The 27,689-nt window shown below is 39.0% G+C and overlaps 1 protein-coding gene across 8 annotated transcripts in view; it reads right to left on the reverse strand.

The window, feature by feature from the left end:
* Nucleotides 1-267: 267 nt before the first annotated feature.
* Nucleotides 268-27,689, reverse strand: part of pclob (piccolo presynaptic cytomatrix protein b) — a 65,361-nt gene continuing 37,939 nt past the window's right edge. Inside the window, exons 16-39 of one of the 8 annotated variants that reach the window (XM_075469718.1) lie at nucleotides 26,056-27,620; nucleotides 25,596-25,861; nucleotides 24,387-25,215; nucleotides 21,996-23,049; nucleotides 20,254-20,322; nucleotides 19,912-19,938; nucleotides 18,586-18,674; nucleotides 18,372-18,447; nucleotides 18,139-18,264; nucleotides 13,593-13,701; nucleotides 13,299-13,366; nucleotides 12,964-13,196; nucleotides 12,098-12,145; nucleotides 11,838-11,968; nucleotides 10,950-10,976; nucleotides 10,445-10,538; nucleotides 9,655-9,726; nucleotides 8,990-9,296; nucleotides 8,598-8,792; nucleotides 6,263-6,401; nucleotides 6,069-6,127; nucleotides 4,805-4,942; nucleotides 4,530-4,675; nucleotides 268-3,511 (exon numbers count right to left, since the gene is read on the reverse strand). In XM_075469718.1, coding sequence (XP_075325833.1) covers nucleotides 3,368-3,511; nucleotides 4,530-4,675; nucleotides 4,805-4,942; nucleotides 6,069-6,127; nucleotides 6,263-6,401; nucleotides 8,598-8,792; nucleotides 8,990-9,296; nucleotides 9,655-9,726; nucleotides 10,445-10,538; nucleotides 10,950-10,976; nucleotides 11,838-11,968; nucleotides 12,098-12,145; nucleotides 12,964-13,196; nucleotides 13,299-13,366; nucleotides 13,593-13,701; nucleotides 18,139-18,264; nucleotides 18,372-18,447; nucleotides 18,586-18,674; nucleotides 19,912-19,938; nucleotides 20,254-20,322; nucleotides 21,996-23,049; nucleotides 24,387-25,215; nucleotides 25,596-25,861; nucleotides 26,056-27,620 — 6,011 coding nt within the window. In that variant the 3' untranslated portion in view covers nucleotides 268-3,367. Of the gene's footprint in view, nucleotides 3,512-4,529; nucleotides 4,676-4,804; nucleotides 4,943-6,068; nucleotides 6,128-6,262; nucleotides 6,402-8,597; nucleotides 8,793-8,989; nucleotides 9,297-9,654; nucleotides 9,727-10,444; nucleotides 10,539-10,949; nucleotides 10,977-11,837; nucleotides 11,969-12,097; nucleotides 12,146-12,963; nucleotides 13,200-13,298; nucleotides 13,367-13,592; nucleotides 13,702-18,138; nucleotides 18,265-18,371; nucleotides 18,448-18,585; nucleotides 18,675-19,911; nucleotides 19,939-20,253; nucleotides 20,323-21,995; nucleotides 23,050-24,386; nucleotides 25,216-25,595; nucleotides 25,862-26,055; nucleotides 27,621-27,689 lie in introns of those variants that run through there. The other 7 variants (XM_075469717.1, XM_075469720.1, XM_075469719.1 and 4 more) reach the window with 7 other exon arrangements.

Consider the following 27,689-nt stretch of genomic DNA (forward strand, 5'->3'; position numbering starts at 1 on the left):
TACTTATGGTGAATGGCTATATACAGAGGAAGAATGCAAGATCTACAGGGAGCAGAGGGTCAAAAATGAAATGCACTTGTCCTTGAGAAGACATGAATAATAAATGACGAGCCTCACAAACAAGGAATAAACAAGGCTACAAGGACCAGACACGAAGTAAGATGTCACTAAGTCTGGCTCTTTCATCAAAATGTCAGTGTATACACTCCTCAAAATTCAGTTCCATGATTAAAAACACAACAAAGCCAAAGTTTGGAATATAGCTCTTCTTAATATTTATTTTTTTTTTACTCAGGGGAATTGCCTATTCATTCATTTTTTTTTTCTTTTTACAGCACAATTTGCATATCTCAACACATCCTGTGTACAACCACATAAACCATGACATAAAATGCTTTGTTTTTACACTGTCAGTGAAAAACAAGACGATTTTACAAGCATATTTCTCTACACTCAGCATACAGATAAATCTATACATATTCTCTCTTTTTAAACATAATGTTTCTGCAAACTATACAGACAAACAATCAACAAAACATGCAACATCCAAAACATAAAGTTTCAGACAACTATTGAAGTTGATTAGAGTTTTTTTTTGTTGTTTTTTTTCCCTTTGTGTTGATTCAGCAGTTTAAAGGACCTTGTTGCACGATTAGTCGTTGGTTGACAGCACATGTTTTGATTACACTCTTAGCTCCCCCTTGTACAACTACAGACACACATTGCTGTACAGTTGTAAGTCTTTTGTGATTTTTTTTTTTTTTAACACTCACATGCTCAAACCTGGGACAATATAAACATTCAATCATTGTAGAAAATAAACACTTTATGTACACACGTCAGACAACTTGAGTCACATTCACACCCCTCAGTACGACAACAAATGGCTTCACAATTACAGGCAACAGATGATCTAAACAAACAGTATTTAGCTTAAGGGAAGTCTAATGAAACACGAAGGGTTAAACAGTTGTGACTGAGCATCGAGATAACGTCTTATTTACTGTATTGTGTACACTGACTGTTAAGTACACTACGAGCATGATGCAGTTGATGGTGATTCCCCTTAAGATTGTGCATTGTGTTTAGGAACCCCAACATGTTTTTATGCTTTTTCTTTTGCCACACTGATACAAAATGCACACCACAATAGTTTCCTCCACCACATACACCATGACTCAGTTTGTTTCAGTGACGAAACACATAACCTTGCATGTCATGACAGTTGAAATGAGACAACGAAATAAACATGGTAATAAAGTGCGCAAGCTCCATGTAGATGCTAACAGCTGTTAACATCAGTATATATATATATTAAAATAAGTAAAAAATAATAATTTTCAATATTTTCTTTCACCAATGTACAAATAAAAGGTACTTTTTAGAAGACGTGTTTTAAGACAATATTTTCACATATCAAACATTTAATTTCAATAACGCAAATGCATTCAAATACATATGTTGCATAGAATTACTTTCAAATAACCAATGGGGTCAGGGGTATAAAGTAAGAAATAAAATAATAATAACTTATAACTAAATCGAAGTTGGCACAGCAAAAATGAAAATAAAAGTGGTCCCTTCTTCACTTCACTTTTTTTTCTTTTATAAGATTTATTTAAGTGACATCTTGCTCTAAGTGTGTTCGTTAGATGTAAATTGCAACAGCCCTGTAATATGCCTAAATACTCTGACAATAGTTCTAAGTGTATTTTCTTTTCTTTTCTTTTCATTTTGTAGATATGGTGGCAAACGCTGATGAATACATGGGTTACCTGTATACAGGTTAGTACTGAGACTTGGCCCCATGTGTTCTTCTGACTCTTGACATGAAAGAACCAAAGCAGGCCTGAGAGTAAACGTTGACCACATGCAGTGGAAGATGCTCATTCACTGTGTTTAATGGAGTCACTGACACAAAACCTTTTGGTGTTGCACAGCACAGCCAGACACACACAGAGGAACCTTGACATTTGACTGACTCATTTTGAAATCATATCTGGGTAAAACTGAGATCAGAGGACTTTTCTAACACACAGACAGCAGAGATGTCATACATGTACATATGCTTTTGACACAACTTGTGTGAATTACATGCCAATACCAACAGCGTGATAACATGAAGGGACTTACATAAAGATTTATTTTCCCTACAACAGCCTTAAAGTAAGCTATTGCACACATGACACAGATGAGACTTTTTCCATCCTCAACACTCGTATTACTCGTAGTAACATTCAACACAGCATATATGCTTTGGGTTTTAGGGCACAGTATGCTGTTCATTCTTAATGTAATTCTAACTTGCACTGCTATATAATTCTAGTGAAATCGTAACTAGCCACTGGACGTTGATCACACACCTGTTCAACATAGTCGTGCATCGGTGTGATCAGAGGACTGAAGGAACTATTGAACATGATCAGGAGAAGAAGCATAAGCTCACATAGGTCCACATTCACTTCACAGCTGTGAGGGCTGCTTACTTGTTAAATTACTGGATTGTCAGTGCGCCACCTACAGCCTCAATCTAGCAAGAACTTTGTTTTATTTATTTTCATATATTATCTATTGACAAGATAATAACTCTTATACTCTATACTGCATCTAGATATAATATGCAACTGATAGATTTGTATGTAACATAAATAAGACACTGTACAATTCTCTGATATGCTTGATAATCTGCATGTGATCGGCATCTGATCTACAGTCAGAAGTGCTGTACATTTATCCTCATCCCGTTGCAAAGGTCAAAAATCGGAGCTCTACTTAGTCTTTGTATGCTTTTCCTTGAGCCATAAAATGGGAAGACTATCATACAAAAATCTTTACGCATTCCCTCATCCTTTAAGATATCACCACTGATGACGATACACATCACAACAGTGAATCTCATATAAATGATATACAGTAGTTCCAGAAATTATTTTTTTTCTTTCAGACTTTCCCTTTCTTAGATGTAGCTCAGTCAAACAGCATCCAAACAACATAGTCTTAATTGGATTGTGACACTTGGAATCATGGTAAGAAAAAGACACCACTGCCCTTAAAGCCATTTTGCTGTGGAGAACCTATCAGTACATGCCTCTTTGTTTGCATGTTTGCATCGAATCAAAGTCCACAGTCTGCAGAAAACTGATATGAGAGGAGGTGGACATGTGTGCTGGCAGTGTTGGACTGATACATTTGCAATATTCTTACCACAAAACTCCCTTCCTTTCGTGGCTTGCAAACTGAGGAAATAAATCAAATTAATATGTCTATTACTTCCCCTTCTTTCTCTGTAAATCCTTTGTTTGTCAGCTCATAATCTGCATTCACCTTCCGCCAATCTACTGCAGTTGCATTTTTCTGACATGGTCTCTCAGGGGTTGGTCTGAGTGGAGCTGACAAACAGTTTGTGCCAGCTGACCACTCTCTTCCTCATGTCCACCTTGTCAAGCCAGATGTAGGCTTCACCTATTAAGGTCTTCTTCACAAACTTCCCTCCGTTCGAGACCAAGAATAGCTGAAAGTACATTAAGACAAAGAAGTTTTCATTTTATTGCATACAACCTTTTATAGTTTGTTTATCATTCATGGAAAATGATCTATTAATATGTGTTCTTGGACATGATTTTCAACATTTGTCATGCATGTGGACATAAAAAAAAAAATGGAAATAAAAACAAAACATATATATATAACATATACATTCCAGTTATAAGAAGAGGGAAGACAAGTGCAAGTCAACCACAAGACCCTGGTTTTATATTCAGTAATATCTATGGTTTATTTATTTACACTCATGTTTTGCTTTGATTTAAGAATTTAAGAATGGTAGTTCCTCTGTGCAATCTGATCGTAGCATAACAGACTCTGTTCCTGCACATGTGTTTACCACAAACTGTATGTTGAAGGTGGACACGGAAGTAGCTGTAAAAAGTGAAGCCCATGTGAAAGTGCCTTAAAATGCATTATCACAGGTGTCCACTAAGCGCTGGCTACAACACATTTCACAGAGTTCGCAGGTAGCATACATTATTTTTCACAAAATAATCACAACTACAGTTTGAATGTAGCATTGTATACAGTCTGTGTTGTTTCCCCATTTCCTGTCTTGGGAATCTTTCCATCCAATTAAGCTGATATATTGTGATAATGAACATAGCACCTTGTCATATGAAGAGCAAAACAAACACAGTAACACACCAGCACACTACAGAAACTTTGACATCAATTCTACCTTTCGAATTATTAACTTATTTTATGAAGCCTTGTTGTCTCAGTTACGAGTCATGTATGATTATCTCTATCAAAATACAATTTTGGAATGCCTCTGATATGACACTTTAAGAGTTTCTCTCTTGAAACACTGGTTTTCTAGCTTACAGGACAAGGCAAAAACAGAAAAACTAAAAAGAAAACATGGCGTCGCGTAGGTACAAAATAAATCCCACACTGCAATATATCACATATCTATCTGCACAAATAAAAATGTTTTCTTCTTAAGCGTATTCAAAAATCTACAATCTAACTGGGCTGACCTGTATGGAGTGTCCAGTTGGATTGAGGGGGAATCTGAAGGTCTCATTGAAAGAAGGTTCCCGGTCATGTCGACAAACTCTGGTTTTCTTCTTGATGATCCGTTTCTGGGTGGCCACATTCACCACATACAACTTCACGTACAGGTCTGGAGGATGTTTAGATAAAAGACAAGCATAAATAAGTTGATATCATAAAGCTTACCTAAAGAATACAAATATGATGAAAGTTGATTTACACAGTGCATGTAGGAAAAAATTTCACATTTTATCCAGACCTGGTAGGTGGTCCGGGCTTTTGAACTTGTAAGTGATGTTTCTGCATTGAAGAATCTCCAAAACCAGTTGGTCCCCTTCTGTCTTCACCTCCTTCTTAAGAGCGACCTTGATCTCTCCCATTACTTGTGTCTTTCCACCTAACAATAAAAGTGAAAGAGAAAACCATTTCAGATCATGGTTTAATTTTAGTATTTCTCTATTTTAAGAAAGCCCTGACTACACCTTGTACCTATTGATGGATTTGTACTGTTGCACTGAAAAGCATGTACTCCAAGCGTGATCAAAGCTCATCAAAGTTATTTAAAATTTCACATCCCCAAACCTGAGCCCCTCAGAAGTATGAAACCAGGTCATGGAACGTGTCTGAGGTTTCACATGGATCTTTTCAATTGTAAGGTGTCTCTAGAGCTAATTACGCTTAAGAGTTTAACAGGAAGAGTTTAGTAAAATGTGGTAAATAAGTGGTCAGGCACCATGGAAATGACCTCCTGACACTCATCTGTGTAACAGCTGTCAGGCTACAGCCTTAAATGACCCTGAGCTCTTTGTTACAGGATGAAACTAGAGATGGAGGGGGAGGCATTGTGACATGTGAGCTACATGAAATGTAGTAATAGTTATGTAGGATAGTGTGACATCCATTTCTCTTCCACCATTCTAAACCATTTATTAAAGACATGGTAGGTAATCCTGTTCAGAAACACATTTTGTAATACTGGGTGAAATGGTCCGTCTATCCTGAGAGAAATCTATACAAGATGTATTTAGAAAAAGGGACGAAAATAATCAGACCTCTGTGGCAGCTGCAGGACTGAGAAAAAGCTGACCAATCCGAGATCAGCGGGACGCTGATCTCGGATTGGTCGCCTACAAAAAACCAATCAGATGCCTCTGCTTTCTGCCTACGCCCCCCTCTGCCGGCTCCCTGCTCCATGTGCGCATGCGGTTCCACCGGCTTTGGATGAAGCACTGACGGAATGGGGAGGGGGGGGTGGAGCTTAGAGGAGTGGACACTTTCGAATCTTGCTAGCTCTCTTGCTAGCTCTCTAGGATTACCTACCATAGCTTTAAGCCATTATCCAGAGTTAATAAAGTTCACTGATAATAAGCATTTAACTGTACATTTAACACTGCAACTCATTATGAAAGCATAGTTTAAAAGTGTTTAAAGAAGAGTGTATGTAAAAAAAAACACAACGTAGTTACACAAATGGACCAGCAGGAGGAGGCCCACAACAAAAAAAGGAAACAGCAGGGGCTTGCCTTCATTTTCTGGGGTAATTTGTTGGTTTTTGTCAGTGCCGTTAGGAATAGTTTTGCCACTGCAAGAAAAGCAAAAAAAAAAAGCAAAATTAGCACAGTTTGTTCACTGAAACAATTAGTGTTTTGTTACTTGTCAGCCATCTAAAACAGTACTGGATATGGATTTTGTAAAAGTGAGACAAAAATAGTCCTACATGCGTGGCACTTGGAAAATGGCACTGTCCACTCCAGTGCCAACACCTTCTTCCCCAAGATCTCCGTAGGTATCTCCAACAAGGCTCGGGGCCGACAGCACCACTGACCCTGACACATCACCCAGCCGGTGCCCTGGTCCTGTGGGTGGTAAGACAGAGTGTGATTCTGACATTTATCGATCTATCCATCTATCGATCTATCTATCTATGAACTGCCTCCAGCTTTTACAAAACTTTTCTTCTGCTTTAGCCTCACTGTATTGGTTTTCAGTGATATTAAGAATTAATTTTACAATTTTTCTGCAAATTTTTAGATCACTAACTAACAATCCGTTATCTTATATCATAAATTCGTTCCCACAAATTAGTAAGTCATTCACGCCTTGTTTTTTTCCCCCCACTAATGTCACCAGACGGGCTCCGTAAATTAGAACAACAAAACCAAAGAAGGAATAACCTTCAACTGAGAATTCGAAAAGCTAATTACGTTCCACCTTTTGAAACTAGAATGTTTATTCTTATACATGTAGGTTATAATTATAATAATAAGTATTATTAATATTATTATTATCATCATTATCGTCTACATGTTCACACAACATTTGCCACTTGATGCTGTCTGCAGTCCGTAACTTGGACTTGAGCATCTAAAGGATGCACATCAGTGTAGATGATAGTATATCTTTGCATCCTGTAGCAGAGTGTATCATCTCAATCAATAAATGAAATAAATTAAGCTGAAGAAAATTGATTCCCACGTGAAAATCATTTCTATCTGTTCAAAGACTTCATTGTTTGTACTTGGCCCAATCTGGCTGCTGTTACTCTTGAACAGTATGAAAGTGGGTGAAGGGAGACGTACAGATTATGTTTGAAACACAGAAGGGCTTTTATACATTGGCAAATGACCACGACAATAGTAACATACAAATACAGAAATATAGGGCAAAAACACACTTTAACAGACTTAGGCCTATAGGAAAACTGAAAGAATAATATCTGAAATACTTTACTACATTATTGACACAATTGGTTATTTGGTAGACTTAGTTTGATCATTTGTGCTTCAGTTTTTAGTCATTATGTTTTGAAAGGTAGGTTAACCATACCTATCAATATATTCATATAGTACATTTTTCCTATTTTGCCTCACCTTCCCTTGCCACCTCTGCTCCTGTCATGGTTAGCCGCAAGCTTTACTCATTGGCCGATGAGTGCAGAGTGAGCTTCCAGTTGACTTTTGAAACTTCTTGGTGTTTCTGTGTTTCTTGGTTTGACTTGGTCAGTCTCACATTTGTGTCCCCTTTGTTTAAGGAAGCAGGAATGGAAAAGGACTGGGAAAGGTGGGAAAACTGTGTGCCATACCCGCGTGTGCCTGTGTGTGTCTTTTGTGACTTTTCGAAGGGGTTCATTCATATGACACACATGCACACACCCAGCAATAACTTAGTACCACAAAGTAGTGAGTGGCAAGAAAACAGCAGTGTGGGAGTTTTAAACATCATGCTTAAATAACTCAGTCTGGGCTGACTCATCTCACAAAAGCATCACAAATTCTGTTCATTTTGAGGACATCACACCGAGGGTTACATAACATTAATGGATATTATTTTAACCATGTGAACATAGTTTGACAAAAGACATGTCAGAGACTGCCATCCCGGCTTGGTTTCTATACTGGTGTTGGAGAAATCCACACTGGGGTTCTGTAGAAACCATATGCGTGGGATAGGCACATGCACACTCCTACACTGCTTACAGAAACAGAGGGGTTTAAGGCCACACATTTGGAGCTAATTAAATCACTTAATAGTATGCCCAAGCTTTTTCATTTAATCATTTGTTTACTGTAGGTTATGCAACTCCTCTGCTGTGTTAATACTATCCAGTTGTATGTCAACTTAAAGTGATATTTAAAACATCCAAGTTGGTTGTCAAAAATATTAAAGTAATTGTAAATTCCTCTTCTTCTTACAATCATTTTAAACATTTTTAATGCTCTGCTTCTGTCAATTTTCAAAATATTCATTTTAATATTCACGTTGCTGGTTAAATAGAATGAGCAATTTACAGCAAGTTTAGACTTTTGGATTTTGTCTATTGCCTGCAATGATTAAATTGCTTTAGGAAGCTGAAATTTGAACGAGATTACCGACCAAAACAAATCACTGTGCTCAGAGAGAAGTAAGTTGAGGCGAGCAGAAGGCAAAGGTAAAATGTTAAGGATATGAATGCACTACAATTTAGGTTTTTATCAAACAATCTCAAAACTTGCATGCATAGGGAAAAGGAGGCATGTCATAGGAAGTGTGTTGCGGGTAGGGGAAGGAATTACTTGGTTGCAGGCGGGACTGTTGCACCGCAGCCTCTGCGGCAGCAATGGCTATCCCAGCGTCCTCAAGGTGGGCCTGAGTGACACTGCTCTTGCTTTGGCTTCGGGAGGGGCCATGGGAGCGCAGTTGGCCATCCGAGGAAGACTTTGAGCTGCCTGGGCTGCTGTGTGACTTTTCCAGAGGCAACATTTGCATGTCTGGGAGGAAGATAGAAAGAAGGGTTATGATTGCTGACTATATCGAGCGTAGATACAGAAGATGATAAGCACAGGGGGTGTAATTACAGTTTCAAGTTATAATTAAGTTCAAATGCCAATTATATATTTTAAGATTATGTGGAAATCAGGGGACATAAAGATATGTTATTTAGATTTATGTGAGGCCAAACGTTTACCTTTGGCTGGGTCAGGGAAGATTCCATGGCTCCTGCTTTTGATCACAGAGTTTATAGGTAAATCCTGACTCACATCTCTCTGCCCTGCTGCTTGATCCATTCCATGCACCTGTCCAGAACCAGACATCTGCCCCTGACCTTGGCCATCGCCCTGACCATGAACCTGACCTGACCCTGACCCTGATCCTGGTGGAGCTTGGGCATTAGGGTGGGCTCTGGTATGTTCAATGCTTTCACTCTGCTCCATCAGAGGCAGCCAGCGGGGAGTGTTGTCCAGCTGCTCTGTGTTCGACAAGTCAATCAGTACCTGAAACACAATAATAGTTTGAATTGGAAGTGACAATGACAGAAATTAAAGGAATTATACAAGACTCTAAAACTAAAGTACAACTAGTGGGTAAATATCACCGGTACAAGGAAACAAGTGAAAGCTTGTATAGAGGTTAATACGAGGCATCACAGTGTGGTGTGCTTAACAGTTTGTAAGCAAAACAACAATGATACATCTGGATTTTCTATTCATGGTATGTGGGACTGCTGATTATTCTGGTCTAGAGACATGAAGCCAAACTAGACAAAAAAGCAACAGAAACCTGTTGTCTTAAGAAAGTACTGAATTTATTTGACATTTTCAGACACTGGATTCAGGTACTAGAGGCACTCACTTCTCCAAGAAAGTCATTGGACGAAGATCTGTCATAGTCCCACACTGTTACCTCCAGCGTCTTTTTCTTTAACTGGATATAAAAAAGAAGTCAGATGAGAGGGTTACAGACTGATGAGGTATCCTGTGTGTGTTAGTATAAGAGAGGGAAAAAATAATAAAAACGTTTTATTATTTGTGCGTGTTTGCACACGTGTTAATGTGATTGTGGGTGGGGGTTGTGTAAAGGAAACTCGTCAAAAGCAGCAGTCAATGCAAACTCCTTTTGAGCACATTTAATCAGAAATTTAAAAAAAGAATTACTCTTATAAAAGAGTTACGTTTGATATGTTCCAGTGTGCGTGCATGTGTAGATTTGCCTGCGTGTGCTTCTATCTATCTATCTATGCATTTCTTCTTACACAAGAATAAACGTAAGCACTCATAAATACAGAGTAACGCTTGCACAGATGAGCGAACATGAACAGAATCGGCTATCACTCTCTGTAACTCTTTTTTTGTGAAAATGACTTGCAGTAAGGCTGCTGAGAATGTGTGAGCAGAAATGTCGGTTGCTCATTTGAGCTTTGGGATGGTTGATAAGAAGGTTCATAGGGATAGTAACAACAGCCCTGGGGCAAAGGCATGATAACAGAATCCTAGTTGGATGCATAACAGGCTAAGACATCCACATTGCCCAAAATGGCTCACAGCAAAGAGCGAACTGCACTATAAAAGCTTTATGAAGGTTTATTTGTGTGTGTGTGTGTGTGTGTGTTAGAACTGTATGTGAGTTTATGACTGCACAGTACCTGCTCCAGATGAATGTTCTTGTAGATCACAGTCTGGTTCCATTCTGGGTTCATGGTCTTCTGGGCATATTTGGTCCTTCTCTTGTTATCAGCACTGGTAATGCATAACATTGATATTAGGAGGATGTCAGTAATACATTAAAGAATGCATAATTTCCACGCTTGATTTTTTCTTAGTAAATAGACTAAATAGATACTTGTCTGATGACAAAACAATTGAAATGTTGTGTTTTTAATTATTGTCTGTTTCGACTAAAATGCTTTAGCAAATTTAAAAGTTAACTCAAAGTAGAAGCTGAAGAAATCTCAAAGTTAGAGGCATGGAGAGAAAATGCAGTGATAGGAGAGTGCTCAAACACTGTGAAAAAAAAAAAAACAGCGTATCATTGGACGAACAACAAAGGCCACAACAAAAGGATGGAAAAGCACTTTGGAGACATTGTTCACAAGAAAAAAAAAGAAAAAAAGTAACACAAACTAAAAGCAAAGATCAGCACCACACTACCTTGCATTCTGGACAACCATGACTTGGCTGAGGGAGTCCAGAAGAGGAAGAGGAGGGCAGATATCACAAACAAGAAAAGCAAAACAGTCAGAGAAGCCCAGAGAGCTAAATCAAAAAGGCAGTAAAGGATAGAGAGCTGAGGCATTCAAAATTTTCTGAAGGGTGTATCATGTGTTTTGTGCCCAAATAACAGATGTGAGAGAAGAACAAGAAGAACCTAAAAATGTATCTAGATTGTTGGGACAATGTGGCTGTGCTCTTTTCTGCTGATGTCAGATAAATGCGTTTAAAAAATACTCCTCAATAAAAAGCTAAAAAAAAACAGGAGTTAAAGTGCTCTCACAGAGCTTTAATTTCTATCTTATATAGCACGTAGAGGTAGAGAGAGAGTATAATCTCATAAACAAACCTGATGGAGTCATTATCTACGAACAGATATTGTTACAAAGCAGATAAAGGCTAGATTGATCCCTGCTCTTGCTATTCACAGGCTCTTAGGGAGATATTGGAGCAAACAGGGATAAGAGGAGGAAGTCTGAAACATCAGGGACAATACAAAAACGCTCATTTGAATCAAAACTGGACAAAGTAAAGTGTTGTTATAGGAGTAGGGCATTTTTTTTTCACTCTTGAAGCTTTGTATGAAGTCTACAATCCCAACAAATTAATCATAACACCCAGATGAAATTAAAAGGAAATCATCTGCAAAAGACTGCCTCATATCATCACGTCCTGTGTTATTCTCTCATACAAACGCAACGGTTAGTCAGTGCTACATGGCACAGTAAGTACAAATTCAGAAAAAAATGGGGGAGAGAAAACAAGACAGACACAGAAGCAGAGAGGCAGACAGACATCAGTGAACACTCAGTCACTCTCAGAGCTCACCCTCTCCCTGGTAAAAGGTAGACTTTCACGAAAGGGTCAGAGTAGCCGTCGTTGTCCCGGGGGGCCAGGTTCCTAGCCTGCAGGACGTGGACAATCAGGTTTCCAAGGTTCCTGTCATAGTTGATCTGGAGCTGTGGGAAAAAATGGTGGAGAGGAGGCTCTGTGAGAGAAATCAAACTGCAGGACTGAATTTTCATTTTGTTGCAGCTTATAAGAAGAAAACAAAACATGCTGGTATGTTTTCTGAATATGCTTTCTACCTGAATTTCTCCAGTAATGGGATGAGGCGTCTTCATCATCTCTGTTGGCTAGAAAAGGAAAAAGTTAGTGAGTTAGTGGGTGGGAAGTAGTGTAGCAACAAAGTAGTAAAAAACTTTTTGTTTGAATTTTATATATAATCAAATTAACATAAACTGAAAAACCTTACATGGCCTACTAAGAAAATTTCAAATCAGCTGCTGGTTGGGGATTAGTTTGCAGTACACATTATTAGCAAACAGTTGTCCTTGAAGAGAGAGTGTTGAAATTTTTCATTGGATATTTCAGGAAAGATTTAACTATCTGTAACTTGATGAAAACAGTTTTTTCATCAAGTTTATGTAGATTTCAACTTCAGTTTAGACAGTTTAGGAAGTACAAACATATTCTAACTATTTCATATTCTAATCAAGGTATTCTCACATTTTATGAAAGGAAGCACTTTTGCATATTTTTCCCATTTGATTTGCATGGCACTTGTTCCCAGGGGCAAGCACCGCACCACACTGTTTTCTAGTTCCACTATAATTTCCCTTTCACTCTCTGATGGACACAGTCATACCATTTGACCTTCACATCCACCCGTGTGCTGTTGTTTGATGTAATGCTAATGGAATCACAGGAGCCGAGGCGCATGATAAATCACACAGAGCTCCTCAGGCTGCAGTTGAACACATTCAGTTTAACACATTAATGATATTTTTCATTCAGAGTTATTTACAAGATTTATGTCAGCCTTTGATACATGAACCTGTTGTACACCTTTTGTGTTCCCTTTTGTAGTCCCATTGGCTCCTCTCTGCTGTTGTGAGTACTAAGTCTGAAATGAGGAAAAAATGGAATGTTTTTAAGAAGCCAAATTAACTACCTTTTGTCGCTGTTTCTTGTTGATGGCAGGGGATGCTGGCTGGCCAGGACTTGGGACCCCACTGGAAGCAGCTGACCCAGTGCCTGAGTGGAGGAGGGAAGAGCGGTCCAATGCAGAGAGGACCCCCAAGCTGCCTTGTCCTGTTCCAATCATGCCAGGAGTTTGCTGCTGGGAGACTTTCTGCAGCTCTGCAGCCAACTGCTTAGGATCTACTCCAGGAGAACGTTGCCCGCCTACTTAAACAAATGTGTATAGTAATCCACATTGTATTCATGCAAAATTGGCACATAAATGCATGCATATTTGCAGATGTATAAACAAATCCTTGCACATACCAGCCTTCAGCTGTACATGTTGCTCCAGGGCTTGTGGATGCTCAGGGTCAGACAGCATATTAAGGTCACTGTTTGGATCCATAGAGGAGATATATAATGGAATTACAACTAGTGCCATTTTCTTAGCAGTAATCAGTAGGAGAGTGATGTTTGGCAGATAAAATAACATGGAATAAATGTGAGGAGCAGGAGGGAGGAGCAAATATGATCATGGGTGTAAAGCCACCATATTGCAGCTAAACATTTAGGATTTTCAGTGAGACAGAAGGATAAATGATGACAGATGTTACTCACAGTCTCACACAGAGCTCCGCCTCTGCACATGGCTGGCCCATAATGCCCTGCACTTCTTCATAAGTCTTTCCTGTTAGAGGGACTCCGTTCCATTCCAACACCTGCATTCCTGTGGTATGAAAAAAAAAAAAAAACGGCAAAAGAGGCAAAGAGGTTTAATAAGTTCCCAGACAATATGTTAAAGCCCTCAGTCAGACATAACCCATATAGAAACTCACATTAATTAAAGATGAGAAGCTTGTTTTCAGTTTGGTTTATGTGTTGAGTTTGACTTAAAAGAGTCAAACACGCTGTACAACTGCATAAAACAAGAGTTTTGTAGATTATCTAATCTATTTGGCTCACACATTGTAATGTAGGATGAAAAATAACACAATAGAGGCAAAACAAACTGCACCAAAACAAGAAACATATAATACTTATGTTGACGTTTGTATACTGGTGATAATATGCACAACTCAATATATAGCTAAGTAAAACTTCAAACCCAACGCCAGACCTTTATGAGACCTCACTTACACAACAGAAACCTGATCTTCAGATTTGACTTCTGTTTAGGATGCAAATCATGGGCTGTGGTGACAATAAAGGCTTTAGTCAATGATGTAGGATACAAAGACTGGAACCCTCTGCATGAGCCGGTGCTTATTTAGAATTTCCCTTTGCTCTCTCTTTATAATCTGTAGCCTCCCCCAATTTATTCCACACAGCACCTAAAGGCATGTTCTTTTGCCATGCTTTTTCAGTGCAACATAAACACGTCTGCATTATTGCAACTCACATAATCGAGAGTAAACTAAGCCAGCTTTACCACCATTTTACTCCTTAGTGCAAGAAATAATGTGATAAAAATGAATAATGTTTTATACAAACCCTCACAAAAATTAAACAAATGAAAACTGAATACATCCGAAATTAAAGAAATGTATTTTGTAGTCCCCATAGCTTGTAGAGAAAAAACATAAAATTATCCTAAAAGTACCCTTCACTCAAATTGCCACCAATTTTTTGGCCCTTCTCTGTCTTATTTGTAACTTCTACATGTTTTCAGTACAAATTGTGTCAGGATTTTTGGGAAATTCACAGTGTGTTCATTTTGCTGTGCTTAGTGCTATGAATTTGGGGCGTTTATAATGATGCTAATTTTAGTTAATTACTGACCCAGCCCACTGATGTGGAGGATGAGTTTTCTATTAGTATGTGATGTGCCCAACAATAAGACATGACGTAACAGCACTTTAAAGCTACAACAGCTATTACATCTCCATTGATATTCAGTGAATAGCAAGTATATACTGCCCAATGATAATCCGCTGTTAAAAGTTTTTTTTTTTACATAAATACTTAATCTCTTCTGCAAAGCCATCATTGTGGCAAAGCCTTAGAGCTGCCAATTCAGTACAAAAGAACTCACCAGTTGTTGTGTTTCCATGAACAGCTTTTACACAACATTTGAAGTCTCACATTATAAAAAGATGATGGAAAACACAAAATACCAACAATATTCTCAATTGTATAAAATGTTTTTGTGTTAATTTGTGGAGCTTTTTTTTTTTTACATTTTTGAGTTCATGCACAAAAGGGGAGATATAAATACCTTTTCTGAGTAATTTGTAATGTGTAATTAGCATATTTTGCATATAGTTTGTTAGCTAAAGATAACAATGATGTTTGTGGTTTGTTTTCTGAGCCTTCACCATTGGGGTCAAGCCAGCTTAACTCTATTTTGTTGTGCGTTCATGCATGATTACGGTATTCATGTTTTTAAGAGCAGTTTTTAAAGTAAGGCATGATTGGGGTGACAATTTTTTTGAGAAGCACTTTATTAATATAATAAGAGTTTATTTTTAAGATTTTAGGATTTCATGGGCTTTAATTTTGAAATGCAACACCAAATTAGGGTAACTTTTTTAGTGGAGTGTCTTAATCCATGGTGAAATTGGCCTGTAGAAACAGGCAGCTTCTATTGATATGGCTTAGAATACGAAAAAATGTAGATAATATTAGACGGTTTGTTGGAGCTTTAATTTTCAGTTTTTGGGTATAATTTATGGATATCTCTGAGGAGATCTGTTTGAAATTAAGTTGGTCTGTGGAGATTTTTTTCAATATGAATGTGAATATATCCAGAATACAAGAAATATTAGACATTTAAAGTGTCTTATAATTGGAACTACAAAACCTGATTCCCAGAGCTGGTATACTCAGGAGACAATTTTATTTGATTGAGTTTGAGGATGTGTACTTTTAAGTAGAATTGGAATGTAAAAACAACACTTAAAGGGACACTATGTAATAAATTAAGTCATTTATTAGCTCAAATCAACATGTTCATTCATAAATTAGTCCTCATTGGTGTAAAATCATCTCTGTCAAAAATCTCAATTATCCTACTGAGTGAAGAATAACTTGTCTGTATCTACATAGAGCGGGCAAGCTCTATGGAGGCTGCCATGTCCTTCCGGTCTATGAAAAACGACAAAGTACCGAGAGGGACAAAAAGCACTTCGAATCGCGTTTTCCCCAACGCCAGGCCTGCAAGCGGAAATGATTTTGACGTCACGTCCGCCGAATGGCTTATTACTGGCGCTAATGGTAAATAGATTTTATCTCGTAAATTATCCCACTAATAATGCATTGATTGTTACCAAACTTCTGCCGTAGTACACATAGGCTCTTAACTCACAAAATGAGGCATTAGAAAGTTTGTAAGTTTACCGGGAGTTTATTTAAAAGAACATCCAGATAGCAACTACACACTGCTGCTAACAATACTGCTGCGTCGACGTCACTTCCGGTAACTCCCGGAATATGATTTGCACACCAAAGGCTATGTCAACTTATGTTATCTGACATGTTATCTGTCATCTGTATTCATAGTGTTGTTGTATGTGTGTTATGTAATCCTTTGTACTGTGTGTCTTGATGTCTTTTTGTTTGTATGGATCTTGAGTCTGAAGCCATTGCTTCTTGAATCTTGACACATACCGCCTGCCGTAGTTCAAGAAGTTGCAATGCACATTTGAAAACGCGAGGCGCTAGAGAGCAAATTCATTCGACTTTGCAAAATAAAATTGCACCACTAGATGGGGGAAGAAATTACATAATGTCCCTTTAAAGATTAATCTGATACTGGTAAATGTAACCCCCCCCCCACACACACACACACTGAAATCTAACAGGGATCTCATTTTGAAAACTGAAATCACAATTCAAGAGTATTGTGGGAATTACAAAATATATTGCTTAATTTTCTATTATTATTTCTAAAATTTTTCATTGTGATGATTACAAGCCAAACATGAAATACCGCCCAGAGGTTTCATGCTTTTACCTTTTACCATGCAAATACCGTAATCTCCCAAGTATGCGCGCACAACAAAACAAAGTGAGGGCTTGCCTGACCGCAGTTCTTCACCACCAGTTTAAAGTATTTGTTGCCATACATTGTTGCTCTCCACAACAGCAAAAACTTCAATCAATGATAACTTGTCATGGGAAAAGAGAATGAAAGTACAGTCTCTTCATATGCTCCTCCATTCACAAGCACTCATTCAACACTAATAAAAGGAAAGAAAAACACTTTTACTGTAGAATATATTATTCTAAAATATCTGAAATAACTGCTTAATTACAAAGAAATGTTCAATTCATACTTCATATGTTTTCTTAAAGGAAGATGTGTTGATGGAATCCTAACCTGTCAATTTTACCTTGAACAAACATATCCAGAACAAAGCTGAAAACCACCTTTGACTTTGACAATCGTAGTCTGTATGTGTGAGCTGCTTCCTGCAAGGATGAGTCAAACATCCCTACAGCTGTTGTGGAGGAGGAAATGTAGCTCATGTCCATCCATTAATTTCCAGAGTTCACTTTGCTTCAAGTCATGACAAATGACTGTTATGTTAGCTTTACTTACTGTATTAGGCTTAGCTGTGGGCTGGCATGGCATTACGTGTTTCTTGGTTTTGGCAAGGTCCAAATCTCAAGAGTGCCCATATGTCTGTGTTTTAAAATTTGCAGTAATCTTTGCGATATCGTCAGCTTTAGATGGCCTTCAGGTTCAAATTATTCACCCACTCCTTTCTGTAAGACTTTTTATATTGTGCCCACTTTGAGATCTTTGTCATGCTGCTAACAGCTTTGCCAGAGAAAGGGATATATCTAGAGGCCAAGTGCATCATGGGCTCATCATCAGCCGTTTTCTGCAATGGATGGTATTCTCTTCATCATGATAACTGGTTGGCTGGAGTGTGCTCTTTTGGGTTTTCTTCCAAGCTACACTTTGAGGTATATTTGAAAACCACCAAACTGATCACAAACTAGTCAAAATTTTGGTTACCCTGTTAAACCAAACCTCTACATGTTAAGAACATGCACTAAACACTTGCAGGGTGTATACATAGGCCATGCAAAACTTGACACTAATATGTTATTCTGCTTGGGCTTTTGATGATTTCATTATGGTAAAGGAGTGTCATATTCTCCTTTACCATAATGCTAGGCTCCTCAGGCCTATGGTTGTCCTTTATTCTCCTCTTACCCTCAACAACTTTTCCCGTTTGTTCTGCCACACCACCAGGGTTAACCTTGGCAATATAGGCTCCGATCTCTCTGCGGCTTCCCGGAATTTCCTTTCCACCCACCACACGGATCCCAAGTCCATTTCCTGCGATAAAATAAGCATAAAAGTTCTAATTAGATATATCAAAATTAGGAAATCTTTTGTCCCTAGTCTTTTTTACAATGTTTGTGTGTTCTGTGTTTGTGTTCTACCTGAGACACTGGGGTCTTTCATGTCTCTCTTAAGCTTGATACGAGTGTGAGGGAAGGCATAAGGGGCCAGATTCATCTGAGGGAAATTTCATGGAATTTACAACATGAACAGAGCAGGTTTATTCACTGATTACATAAAAGGTTCTCATATTGAAAAATTGAGGACACAGAGTAAAAAAAGAGTGAAGGTTAAAGTTCTTTGCTTGGATCACACCTGTCTTCGATTTGACAAGTGTCCGCTTTGAGGATGCCCTTCTCTTGGCTTATCAAACCAGTCTGTGTCCTCCCTCCGCAGGTGGTAGGCTAGACAAGAAGAAGGAGTTATTAATAGTCATGCAAACACAAACACAGTTTGGAAAACTGTTTCTAGCATAGATCACAAGTTTTCTTCTTTTTTTTTTGTACATAAACCCCCATTTGCTAAAATGCAGGAAGATCTCTGATCTATCCTCACAAGATATGTAAAAGCAAAAAATATCAACTCTGTCCCACCCTATCCATAACATCTGTTTGAACAAAGAATTACTAAATAAACGTAGGATGGCTAAATTTCCAGTTGGTAGCATTGAAAACATAATTTTTGGCATACCTTTGATGCATGGGTCCTTATCTGAATACAACTTTTTGGTTGTTTGTTCTTTTGAAGGTTTTTTTCTTTCTTTCATTTGTCCACATTTCCTTGTTTTTGAAGTACAAATGCTGATAGCTGAGGTTGTCCTATTACTATTTGGGTGTTTTGTTCCATTATTTGTAATAAAGATTTTCCAAAAACAGTGTTTAAAAGGTAAGCATTTACACCATGTTGAATTTGATACGTTTCACTCTAGCCACCAAGCAAAGAATGAAGATCCATGTATTTGTGAAGTGTTTCTGTTCTATGTTAACAAAATCCTCACACTTGTAAATGCAATATGCTGTAAATTCCAACAAGACTCATCACATCGATGTCAGATACCTTTTAAACATATGTAATCACTGGTAGATTTAGTATATTTTACAATCACTGTTGTGCAGCAAAAGAAAAACTTTAAAAATATATTCGGAAAAAAACGGTTTGAATATACACATCTACCAAATGCCTTTGTACAGTATGATCAGAGATCCTATTTTACAAAGAAGGTGCACCAGTAATGATGACTGGAAATGGACAGCTGCATGTCTTGAAGTAAAAAGCAGTGAATAGCACTATTGACATTTTTTTTTTGTGATAACACTTATCCACAATATACGCATGATTTATTTTCTTTGCATGAACATGAATACTGGAAATGGGTCTGATATGCTTACAGAACCACAGAGCAAACATTGCTGAATGATGTATAATTGAATCCACTATGGTTCATTCCAGAATGGAACTAACATGTCAGCTACTAGAGATATGCTAAATGGTATGTATTGTATACTACTGAGATGTGGTTCATTCAAGAATGGGTCTGGTATGTATACAGAATCAGCCAGAGAAGTGGACCGTTCAGAATCATGATGTGCGGCATGGAGGCGTACAGTCTCTATGCAACTACATGAAGGAATGCAGTCTCACCTTCTATATTCCAGTTTGGGCCTCCAGCTGGGGTATAGAGTTATATGCTTTTTTCAGAAATACGTTCATTTGTTTTTCACAAACTATAGAAAGTACACTAACACGAGATTTATAGTGAGAACACTTTAGCACATGCACTGAAAGCAATAGTCCATAACATGCATGCTTGAAACTACTGCAAGGAGGCTATGACATTATTACTCTGACAGACAAATTTGAGCACAGGCATTATCAAAAAACATAAAAAGCATTTTGGCGGAATAAAGCCACATGACTTATTGCAAAACTGAGCCATAATAATTTGATAGGAATTCAATAAACTAGTACTGTAAGATACTCTACCGTGTCTGATACTTTCATGAAAGATTCTGGCATCATCTCTGTTCAAAGCCAGCATGGACTCACTTAGTGCTGTAATCAAGGCAAATGGACACTGTAACGTGGCGTCAGGACAAGTATTATCTTTTTTAAAGAATTTCTTTACACTGATCCTTTGTATATGACTCAGAAAGAAAGCTTAAGTTGTGAAAGGCACTTGTTTCTGTGACTAACATGCCTGACAATAAATGTAGAATACATTACACTCTCTATAACGTAGCCCAAACAATTTGTTTTGCACATGCCTTTTGTAATAATTTATATTAATTTAATCAAAGTATGCTGAACATAAAATGTCATTTTTACCTAAAATTCACCTTATCTTATGGAACACTATCAATCCTACATTTTTGGAGATTGAGATGGTGAATATATTTTATGCTAATGGACATCTCACACTGCAATGAGACATCCAACAACAGCAAACAAGCCAAAAATATCAATTTTATTATTATTGTGGAAATGGAAAACATGTATTACACAACATGCAAGGATGCAAAATCAGACACAAATAGAAAATCAAAGATTATACAAACAAAGATAAACAGTTAATACAACACAAATGAGACACAAGACCCTAACGCTAAAGTACACAAAACAGCATGGAAGTCCATGAGAGAAAGTCATTCCATTACAGCATGGCCTGCTGACCGGCACAAGCCGGACTGCATTTTGGATTGCTCTACACTGGCGTATCATTAACTTAGCCATGGGTTGGAGAAACGTAGCAATGAAATTGGAAAGCTTTGATCATGTAGAATGAATAAATATACATCACCATGATTGAGCTGTGAGTACCTTAGTAAAGCAAATCTGTCTTTCTAAGACACTGAATTACATTTCACTACTTTCCTCTGCAGATTGTGTGTGTACATGTGTATGAGAATAGGTGTCCTTGGGCATTTCTTGTCATACCTTCAGGTAAGACAGTTTCCAGATTTTCTGTCAGCAACTATTTAAATGCTATCACCCAACCAAATATTTTCTATACATCTGTAAATAATAGGTTTGGTGATTTATGCTTATGGGACACATTGCATATGACACAATGATAAAATATTTGATTGTATTTCTTAAACAATTTGTGTCATGTAATTATGCGATATTTTCAATATTTTAGGACCTTCATAACATACTTCATAACAACCAGCTTAATCTTGTAAGTAATCCTATTTGATATTGTCCTTCGTGTGTTTCTTTCTTTCTCTTTAAAGTTGTGATATATGTAGTCACTGAATGTGCCATGTGTAGACTGCAGAATACAGTTTGCACTGTATGTACACAGCTGTAATGTGTGGAGAACATGTATGGTTAGCAAGTCTGCTAGCACTGAGTTTTGAGTGAAAATATAATTATTTAATCATGAAGAAATAAAGCAGTTGTAAAATAAAGGAAGCATGCTATGAAGTTACAGAACAAATGTGGATAGAAATTATTAGTGACATACATAAACTCAGCCCAAGAGTATTATGTACTGACGATTTAAATAGAAAATAGAAAAAGAAAGGGCATGCAAACATCTATTGCAACATTTACCGTGACAGAGGAAAATATAGCAAGGAAAAACCAATAATAATTATCTGGAGCACTAATAATTGAGAAAGAACCAGTTAATACACACAGTCAATAAGACCACTCTGCATTAGCATGCATGACAAGCAGGTCTGGACAGTCAAATTGCTGCAACAGTCTCAGGCTCCATTTACCTTCACTGTCAGACATGGCGCCTTGCAGGTCATCCATGATGAATGCAATGTCTCGATCATAGCCATGTGTCCGAGATTCCTCCCTCATATGTTGCTGTACTTCTGGAAGGGAATGGCTTGATCCAAATTGGTCCCTGGAATCAGCAGAGATGGGAGGGAGAGGACCAGCAGAGGCTCTAGCCATCCCCATAGGCTGCCCCACTGGGCTCAGGGGGCTTTCCTCCTCAGAGTTCTGAGCCACAATGGGGATCCGCCCCCGGCTTTGGCTGATAGGTAAACTGGTGGGCTTTGCTCGGGCGACTCCGGGGGCAAACGCTGCATCCAGGACCTCCCCTTCTGTTTTGAGTCTGAGTGAGGAACTGGACAGGTCCCTTTTGATTGACAAATCCAAGCCATAGACAGAAGAGGGGCGGGAGGAGGGGCGGGAGGAGGGGCGAGAAGAGGGACGGGAACGAGTACCACTTGGGTAGGTGCCATCATCCTGAGCAGTGGCCCTAATAGTGGATCCAAGACCAAGAGACTGTCCAAGATTAAGAGAACCAGAGAGACTTGCCCCAAGGGAGGAGCCCAAATATTTTTGCTGTTCAGACAAATTTTTCCTTAACCCAAATGTAATTTCATCCTGAAGTAGCCTAGCCCTAGCTGCCAGACTGGAGACAGAGGAGGCCCCAGATCCCATGTAGCTTCCAAATTCAGGCTCAAGGTCCCTACCCTCTTGAATTGGGGAAAATTTAGTTATTGCCTTTGGGTCTATTAGGGCCTTTTTGTTTTTAATCTGTTTCTGATAAAGCATAGCTGCCGGTAGTTGCTTTGCAGCCTGTTTTTCAAGAGTAAGCCTGCCAATGCTATATTTCTCTCCTTTTGGGAAGTGGCGAAAACTACTATCACTGGGGAGATACTGGGGAAGTCCCAGGGCTGTTAAATGTTCTAGTCCTTCCGTTCCTCGCCTGAACTCTTGCTTGATTTGCTGTTTCAGTAGCTTCAGCTCATAAGGCTCTTCCATAGTGTCATCTTCCCCTTTACCATAACGAGATGAGCCTAAAAATTCCGCCACCTAAGACAGGGAAATAGTATAATGTATGTTTACTGTTTTTCAAACAGAAATGTGAATTCCACTTACACAATCACACATAATTTTTTTATGCATATTACATGCAAGTCAGTGACATCACTTTAGAAGCTGCTGGATTCTTATTATCATTGACATTAACATTAACCCAATCTCCATAAGGTAAATTGAAACTGAAAACCTACATATACATTTTTCTTTTTGGGGATCTTTTAGTTTGAAGCATTTTCTTTTGATGCACATGTACTTAGGGCTTGCATTTTATTGAGTCGGTATTTTTGTTTTTAAAGCAATACAATGTAACTTCTCAAAAAGCCCACTATGGAGCTCCCCCTACAGGCTTGGAGGTAATGTACGGTTACACTGTCGTAAATACAACACCCTTTCGCTTTCACGTTTCACGTTTGTTGACGAACCGGCGAGGAGTCAGAAGGTGCAAGCTATGTCGACCGAGGAGGTAAGAGTAATCAAATGTACCTGGGAGCGTGAGAGGGGTCTATTTGTTTTTGCGGTAGGTGTGCCAGAAAGCGGAAAGTGGAAGTACTTCCGCTCAGCTCCCGGGCCGCTCCCGGGCCGGTCCAGCAAAGTTACATAGCGCAGTTTTTTCAACTCAGACCCCCGAAGGGCATAGGAGACAGGCCAATCGTAATATTAAAACTCATTCTAGCCGCACAATTTTTTTCAAGCTGTTATTGTAAGGTAGAAATGTTACATAGTATTGCTTTAATACGCAAAAGTGATCAGCTCTGGCTAACAGCTCAGAGTTGTTATTCAAATTAGGGTGGACAAGTTTCGGATTATGGGGAGTGAAGACATGACTTTGCAATTGAAAAAGATAATAAGACAGACACCCCAAAGCAAGAATTATTTCAGATAACAGTTAGATAACTGTTGAGTACATTTAAAACATCAAAGAGAGTCAGGGAAACTGGCAAAATAGATGTTATACAAGGGGTTAAGTCATATGGGCGATCAGAATGTTTTTTGTACAGTGAAGAAATAAAAACATTTACAACCAAATAGTGAGTAAAAACTATCCTGTCAGTGATCAAACTTCATGGCTAGACTCTAAGAGGGTCTGTTTTGACATTCACAATTAAAAACCCCAAGAACACTTTAATTTCCAAGATTAAAGCAATGAAATTTTAGCAACAAATAACTTATTAATACTTTGAGACGTTGGTTCTATTATTTAATTTCCAACCAAATGTGTTGTAACACAGAGCATAATGAACAAAAAAGTGTAATTGTAATAGTTTCCACATGCATTAATCTATAAAGATGGTAAAATCTAGAGGATGACATAACAGTACAGTATTTACCTCTGCAGTGCGCCTGACGTCTGTTGCCCTGAGTAGTCTGTCTGCCTTGGATAACTCTTTATCAGGCAGGTTGAATCCAGACCCCAAGCCAGTACTGCTAAGCCCTGCTGAGGCCTTGGTGAGCTCACCTATGTCTTCTATCAGCACATAGTTCCTGGCATTGTGGTGATCTATATCAGCATAGAAGGAATCAGCTGAAATACTGGACATGGGACTAGAGGCCATGCTCCTCTCCTCTAGACCTACTCTCAAGTCTAAATTGCTGTACTTGCCCCCCAAGTGAGCCACCCCATAGCCACTTTCTGTGGAGGTTGGCACTATTAGCAGAGGTTGGTTGCGTATTACCTCATAGTTGGTGGTAATTTTAGGGTCTAAATCAGACAGGGTGGTTTGTCTCTGCTTTCCCTGCTGCAGGAGCAGTGCATGTTGGTAGCTACTGGGCTGTGCCTGGGCATGGGAGAGGGATAGTGTTGGGTAAGGAGACACCTGTTGATGGTAAAGGGACTGCTGCTGATATAGGTTTTGCTGGGTATAGTGGCTGGTGGTTTGGGTCTGAGGAACATACTGAGCATAGTGAGAGTAGGGACTAGTTAGCGTATTGTACTGGGAATCAGCCTCCGTTTGAGGAGGGATGAATTGGTCAAATTCTGACTGAGGGGCCGTCCGTGGCCTCTCAAGGCCATCGCCTCTGGTGTCTCTGATGTTGCCAACCTCACTGTCTGACATGTAGTCTCTTTCCTCTGCCACCCCCTGGAGATAGGCTCTCTCTCTCTTCTCTCTCTCTTTTAACAAGGCCTCCTTGCGGCGGTTTATACCCATCTCCAGATACCTAGAGCAGCAAAAAATGCAGTACAATTTAAGAATTAACAGTTCTCTTAGCATACCTTCCAAAGACGCAAATAATGTTCCAGTTTCTCACACATTTGTACCTGTTACTATGTATAAGAGTGGAGAGGTCTCCCTGAATGTTGTCAAGGTAGTCTTTTAGCCCATAAGCTATCATGGTGGGAAGGAAATCATGCAGATGAAAATAAGATGATGATGACATAAGATGGAAGAATGCAATGGTATCAGTTAAATTTGTCTACATTGTCTACTGTTATTATTAGGTAATGGAATAATGTCACAAGACATGAATACAAAGAAAAAAAAAGGGAGATCCTGTGACATTTAGTCAATTATATCTTTGTTAAATGTGTAGCTTCTCACCGCAGTTTAGCGTCTATCTCCTTTTCTTCTTCATCTAGCTCAGCTTGTTTCTTGCGAAGTTTAGAGGATTCTCTCTCCACCAGATCGAGCTCCTTGTCAATATCCTGCAGAATCTTTGCCCGGGCCATTGTTGTACTGCGGGCAAGACGGCGACGAGCAGAGTTGGTGCTGTAGCCTGACCTTCCTGTCAGAGAGTCATCCTCAGGAGGGGGGTCTGGCAATGTTCGTTTTACTTTCTTACCTGCACCAGTGGAAGAGCCTCGGCCCTTAAACATATAAAAACATTTTACACATACTTTAGTGATTGAATATTGATTACAAATTTTCTTTAAAAATATGTTGCAGATTACTGTATTGTTACATGACATATTTTTATTTAAAACACATTAATAATTTGCATACTATCAGAAAATGAATTATCATCACAACTTAATGTTTTTTTTTACTGTCAAAGACTTACAGAATAGCTGTCTGCATAGTATCCACCCATCCTGTCTTCTGTGGAAGGACTAAGGGGTCTAGGATCAGATAGAGACTTCTGACCAGCCTTTAATATCCGAGGGCCAGAGGAAAATCTGGTTGGGTCAGCAGTTAGCATTCTCTGCCCTCCATATGATTTTTCAGGCGATAAGGGCAACACTGTGGTGTAGAGAACTTTAGACTTAGATGGGATGTCTGCTGTTAGGTGTGTGCTGTAGCCCACTTCAATGGGTGTATGCCTCCTATCTAAGTCTGTCTGGCAGCTCAGACTGCCACTTCTTTGAGAGTTTTCAGGAGCTGATATATGTTTGATGATTTCTACCTTTGTGTCCATTTGGACATTGGGCCGTTTAATAGTTCCAGAGTGGTCAGTCTGGACAGATATCTCTGCAACTGTCTGAATGGCAATGCTAGAGACCTTAGAGGCATGTTTCCCATCACTGCTGTGCTTTCGAGAACGCCGCCGAGCTTTGGTGGGAGTGTCCCACTCTTCTTGGTCCTCATCATCAGTTTGAGCTGAGCTATCAATATTCCTTTTATTCTTCTTTCTCCTTCCCACATACTGTTTCTCTGCTGAGTCTTCATCATCTGTCTGCACTCCACTGTCAAGTATTTTTTTCCCGATGTCTTGATCAGCTTGAAGCTTTACAATGTTAAGCTGATCATAACTTTCTTCTACATGAACGCCTGTAGACGGAGGTGTAGATTCATCCTTGACAGGCCAGTACTGGCCACTGTCTCCTACTCCTGCATATTTTGCATCTAAAAGGTTTCCTGTTGTACCAGTGGTACCATAGTGCTCATCTAACTGCCGCTGGAGTTGCAGTTGGAGTTGCTGGATTTGCTGCAACTGCTCCTTCTGCTGAGCATAGGTCTCCTGCTGGGCCACCATGTGGGCATGATACTCCTCTTCTTGCTGGAGGAGAAGCTGCTGTTTCAGAGCTTGAAGTTCTTCAAGCTCCCTTTGGACCATAAGCTGCTCCTGTTCTCTGTAACGCTGGATTTCTTGTCTTTCCCATTCCAACTCCTCAGCAAGACATAGCTGCTTTAGCTTCTCTAGCTCTAGAAACTCCCTCTCCATCTGGTACTGGGCCATCTTGGTATTGTCTAGGCCAGGGAATATTGGGGAAGAAGCTAGAGCATCCAGAGAGGCAGCAATGGCTTCGAGGGTGGTGTCTGAGTACATGTCTGGGTAGCCTGTTATGATGTCAGCCAAAGCTGTAGGTAGAAGCTCTTTCGGTAGCCCTGTCTCAAAAGTAATGATCTGTCCTGAGTCTGTAACAGGAATGAAACCATATGGATGTGGTAAGGACTGGTCCTGGACTGCTGATGTAGGTGTTAAGGTAGGGCTAAAGATGGAGCCTGGCTGAGTTGTAACAGGATATGTGGATGGAACTGGTGCACCAATAGAGGAATAAACCACTCCTTCTGATGTTCTTAGTGCATTATTTACACCAAATCCAGCAGCAGGGACCTGGGAGTATGGAGCAGTAATCATCGCAGGAGAGACTCTGGTAGCTTTGCTTGTGTAGTCTAGCGCTTCACCTGCCACAATAAGTCCAAAGGTGTAGATTTTACTTTATCAAGTAGCTTATCATTTTAGGATAATTGAAA

This window comes from Odontesthes bonariensis, chromosome 7 (genome assembly GCF_027942865.1).
Source record: "Odontesthes bonariensis isolate fOdoBon6 chromosome 7, fOdoBon6.hap1, whole genome shotgun sequence".
Taxonomy (NCBI): Eukaryota; Metazoa; Chordata; class Actinopteri; order Atheriniformes; family Atherinopsidae; genus Odontesthes; species Odontesthes bonariensis.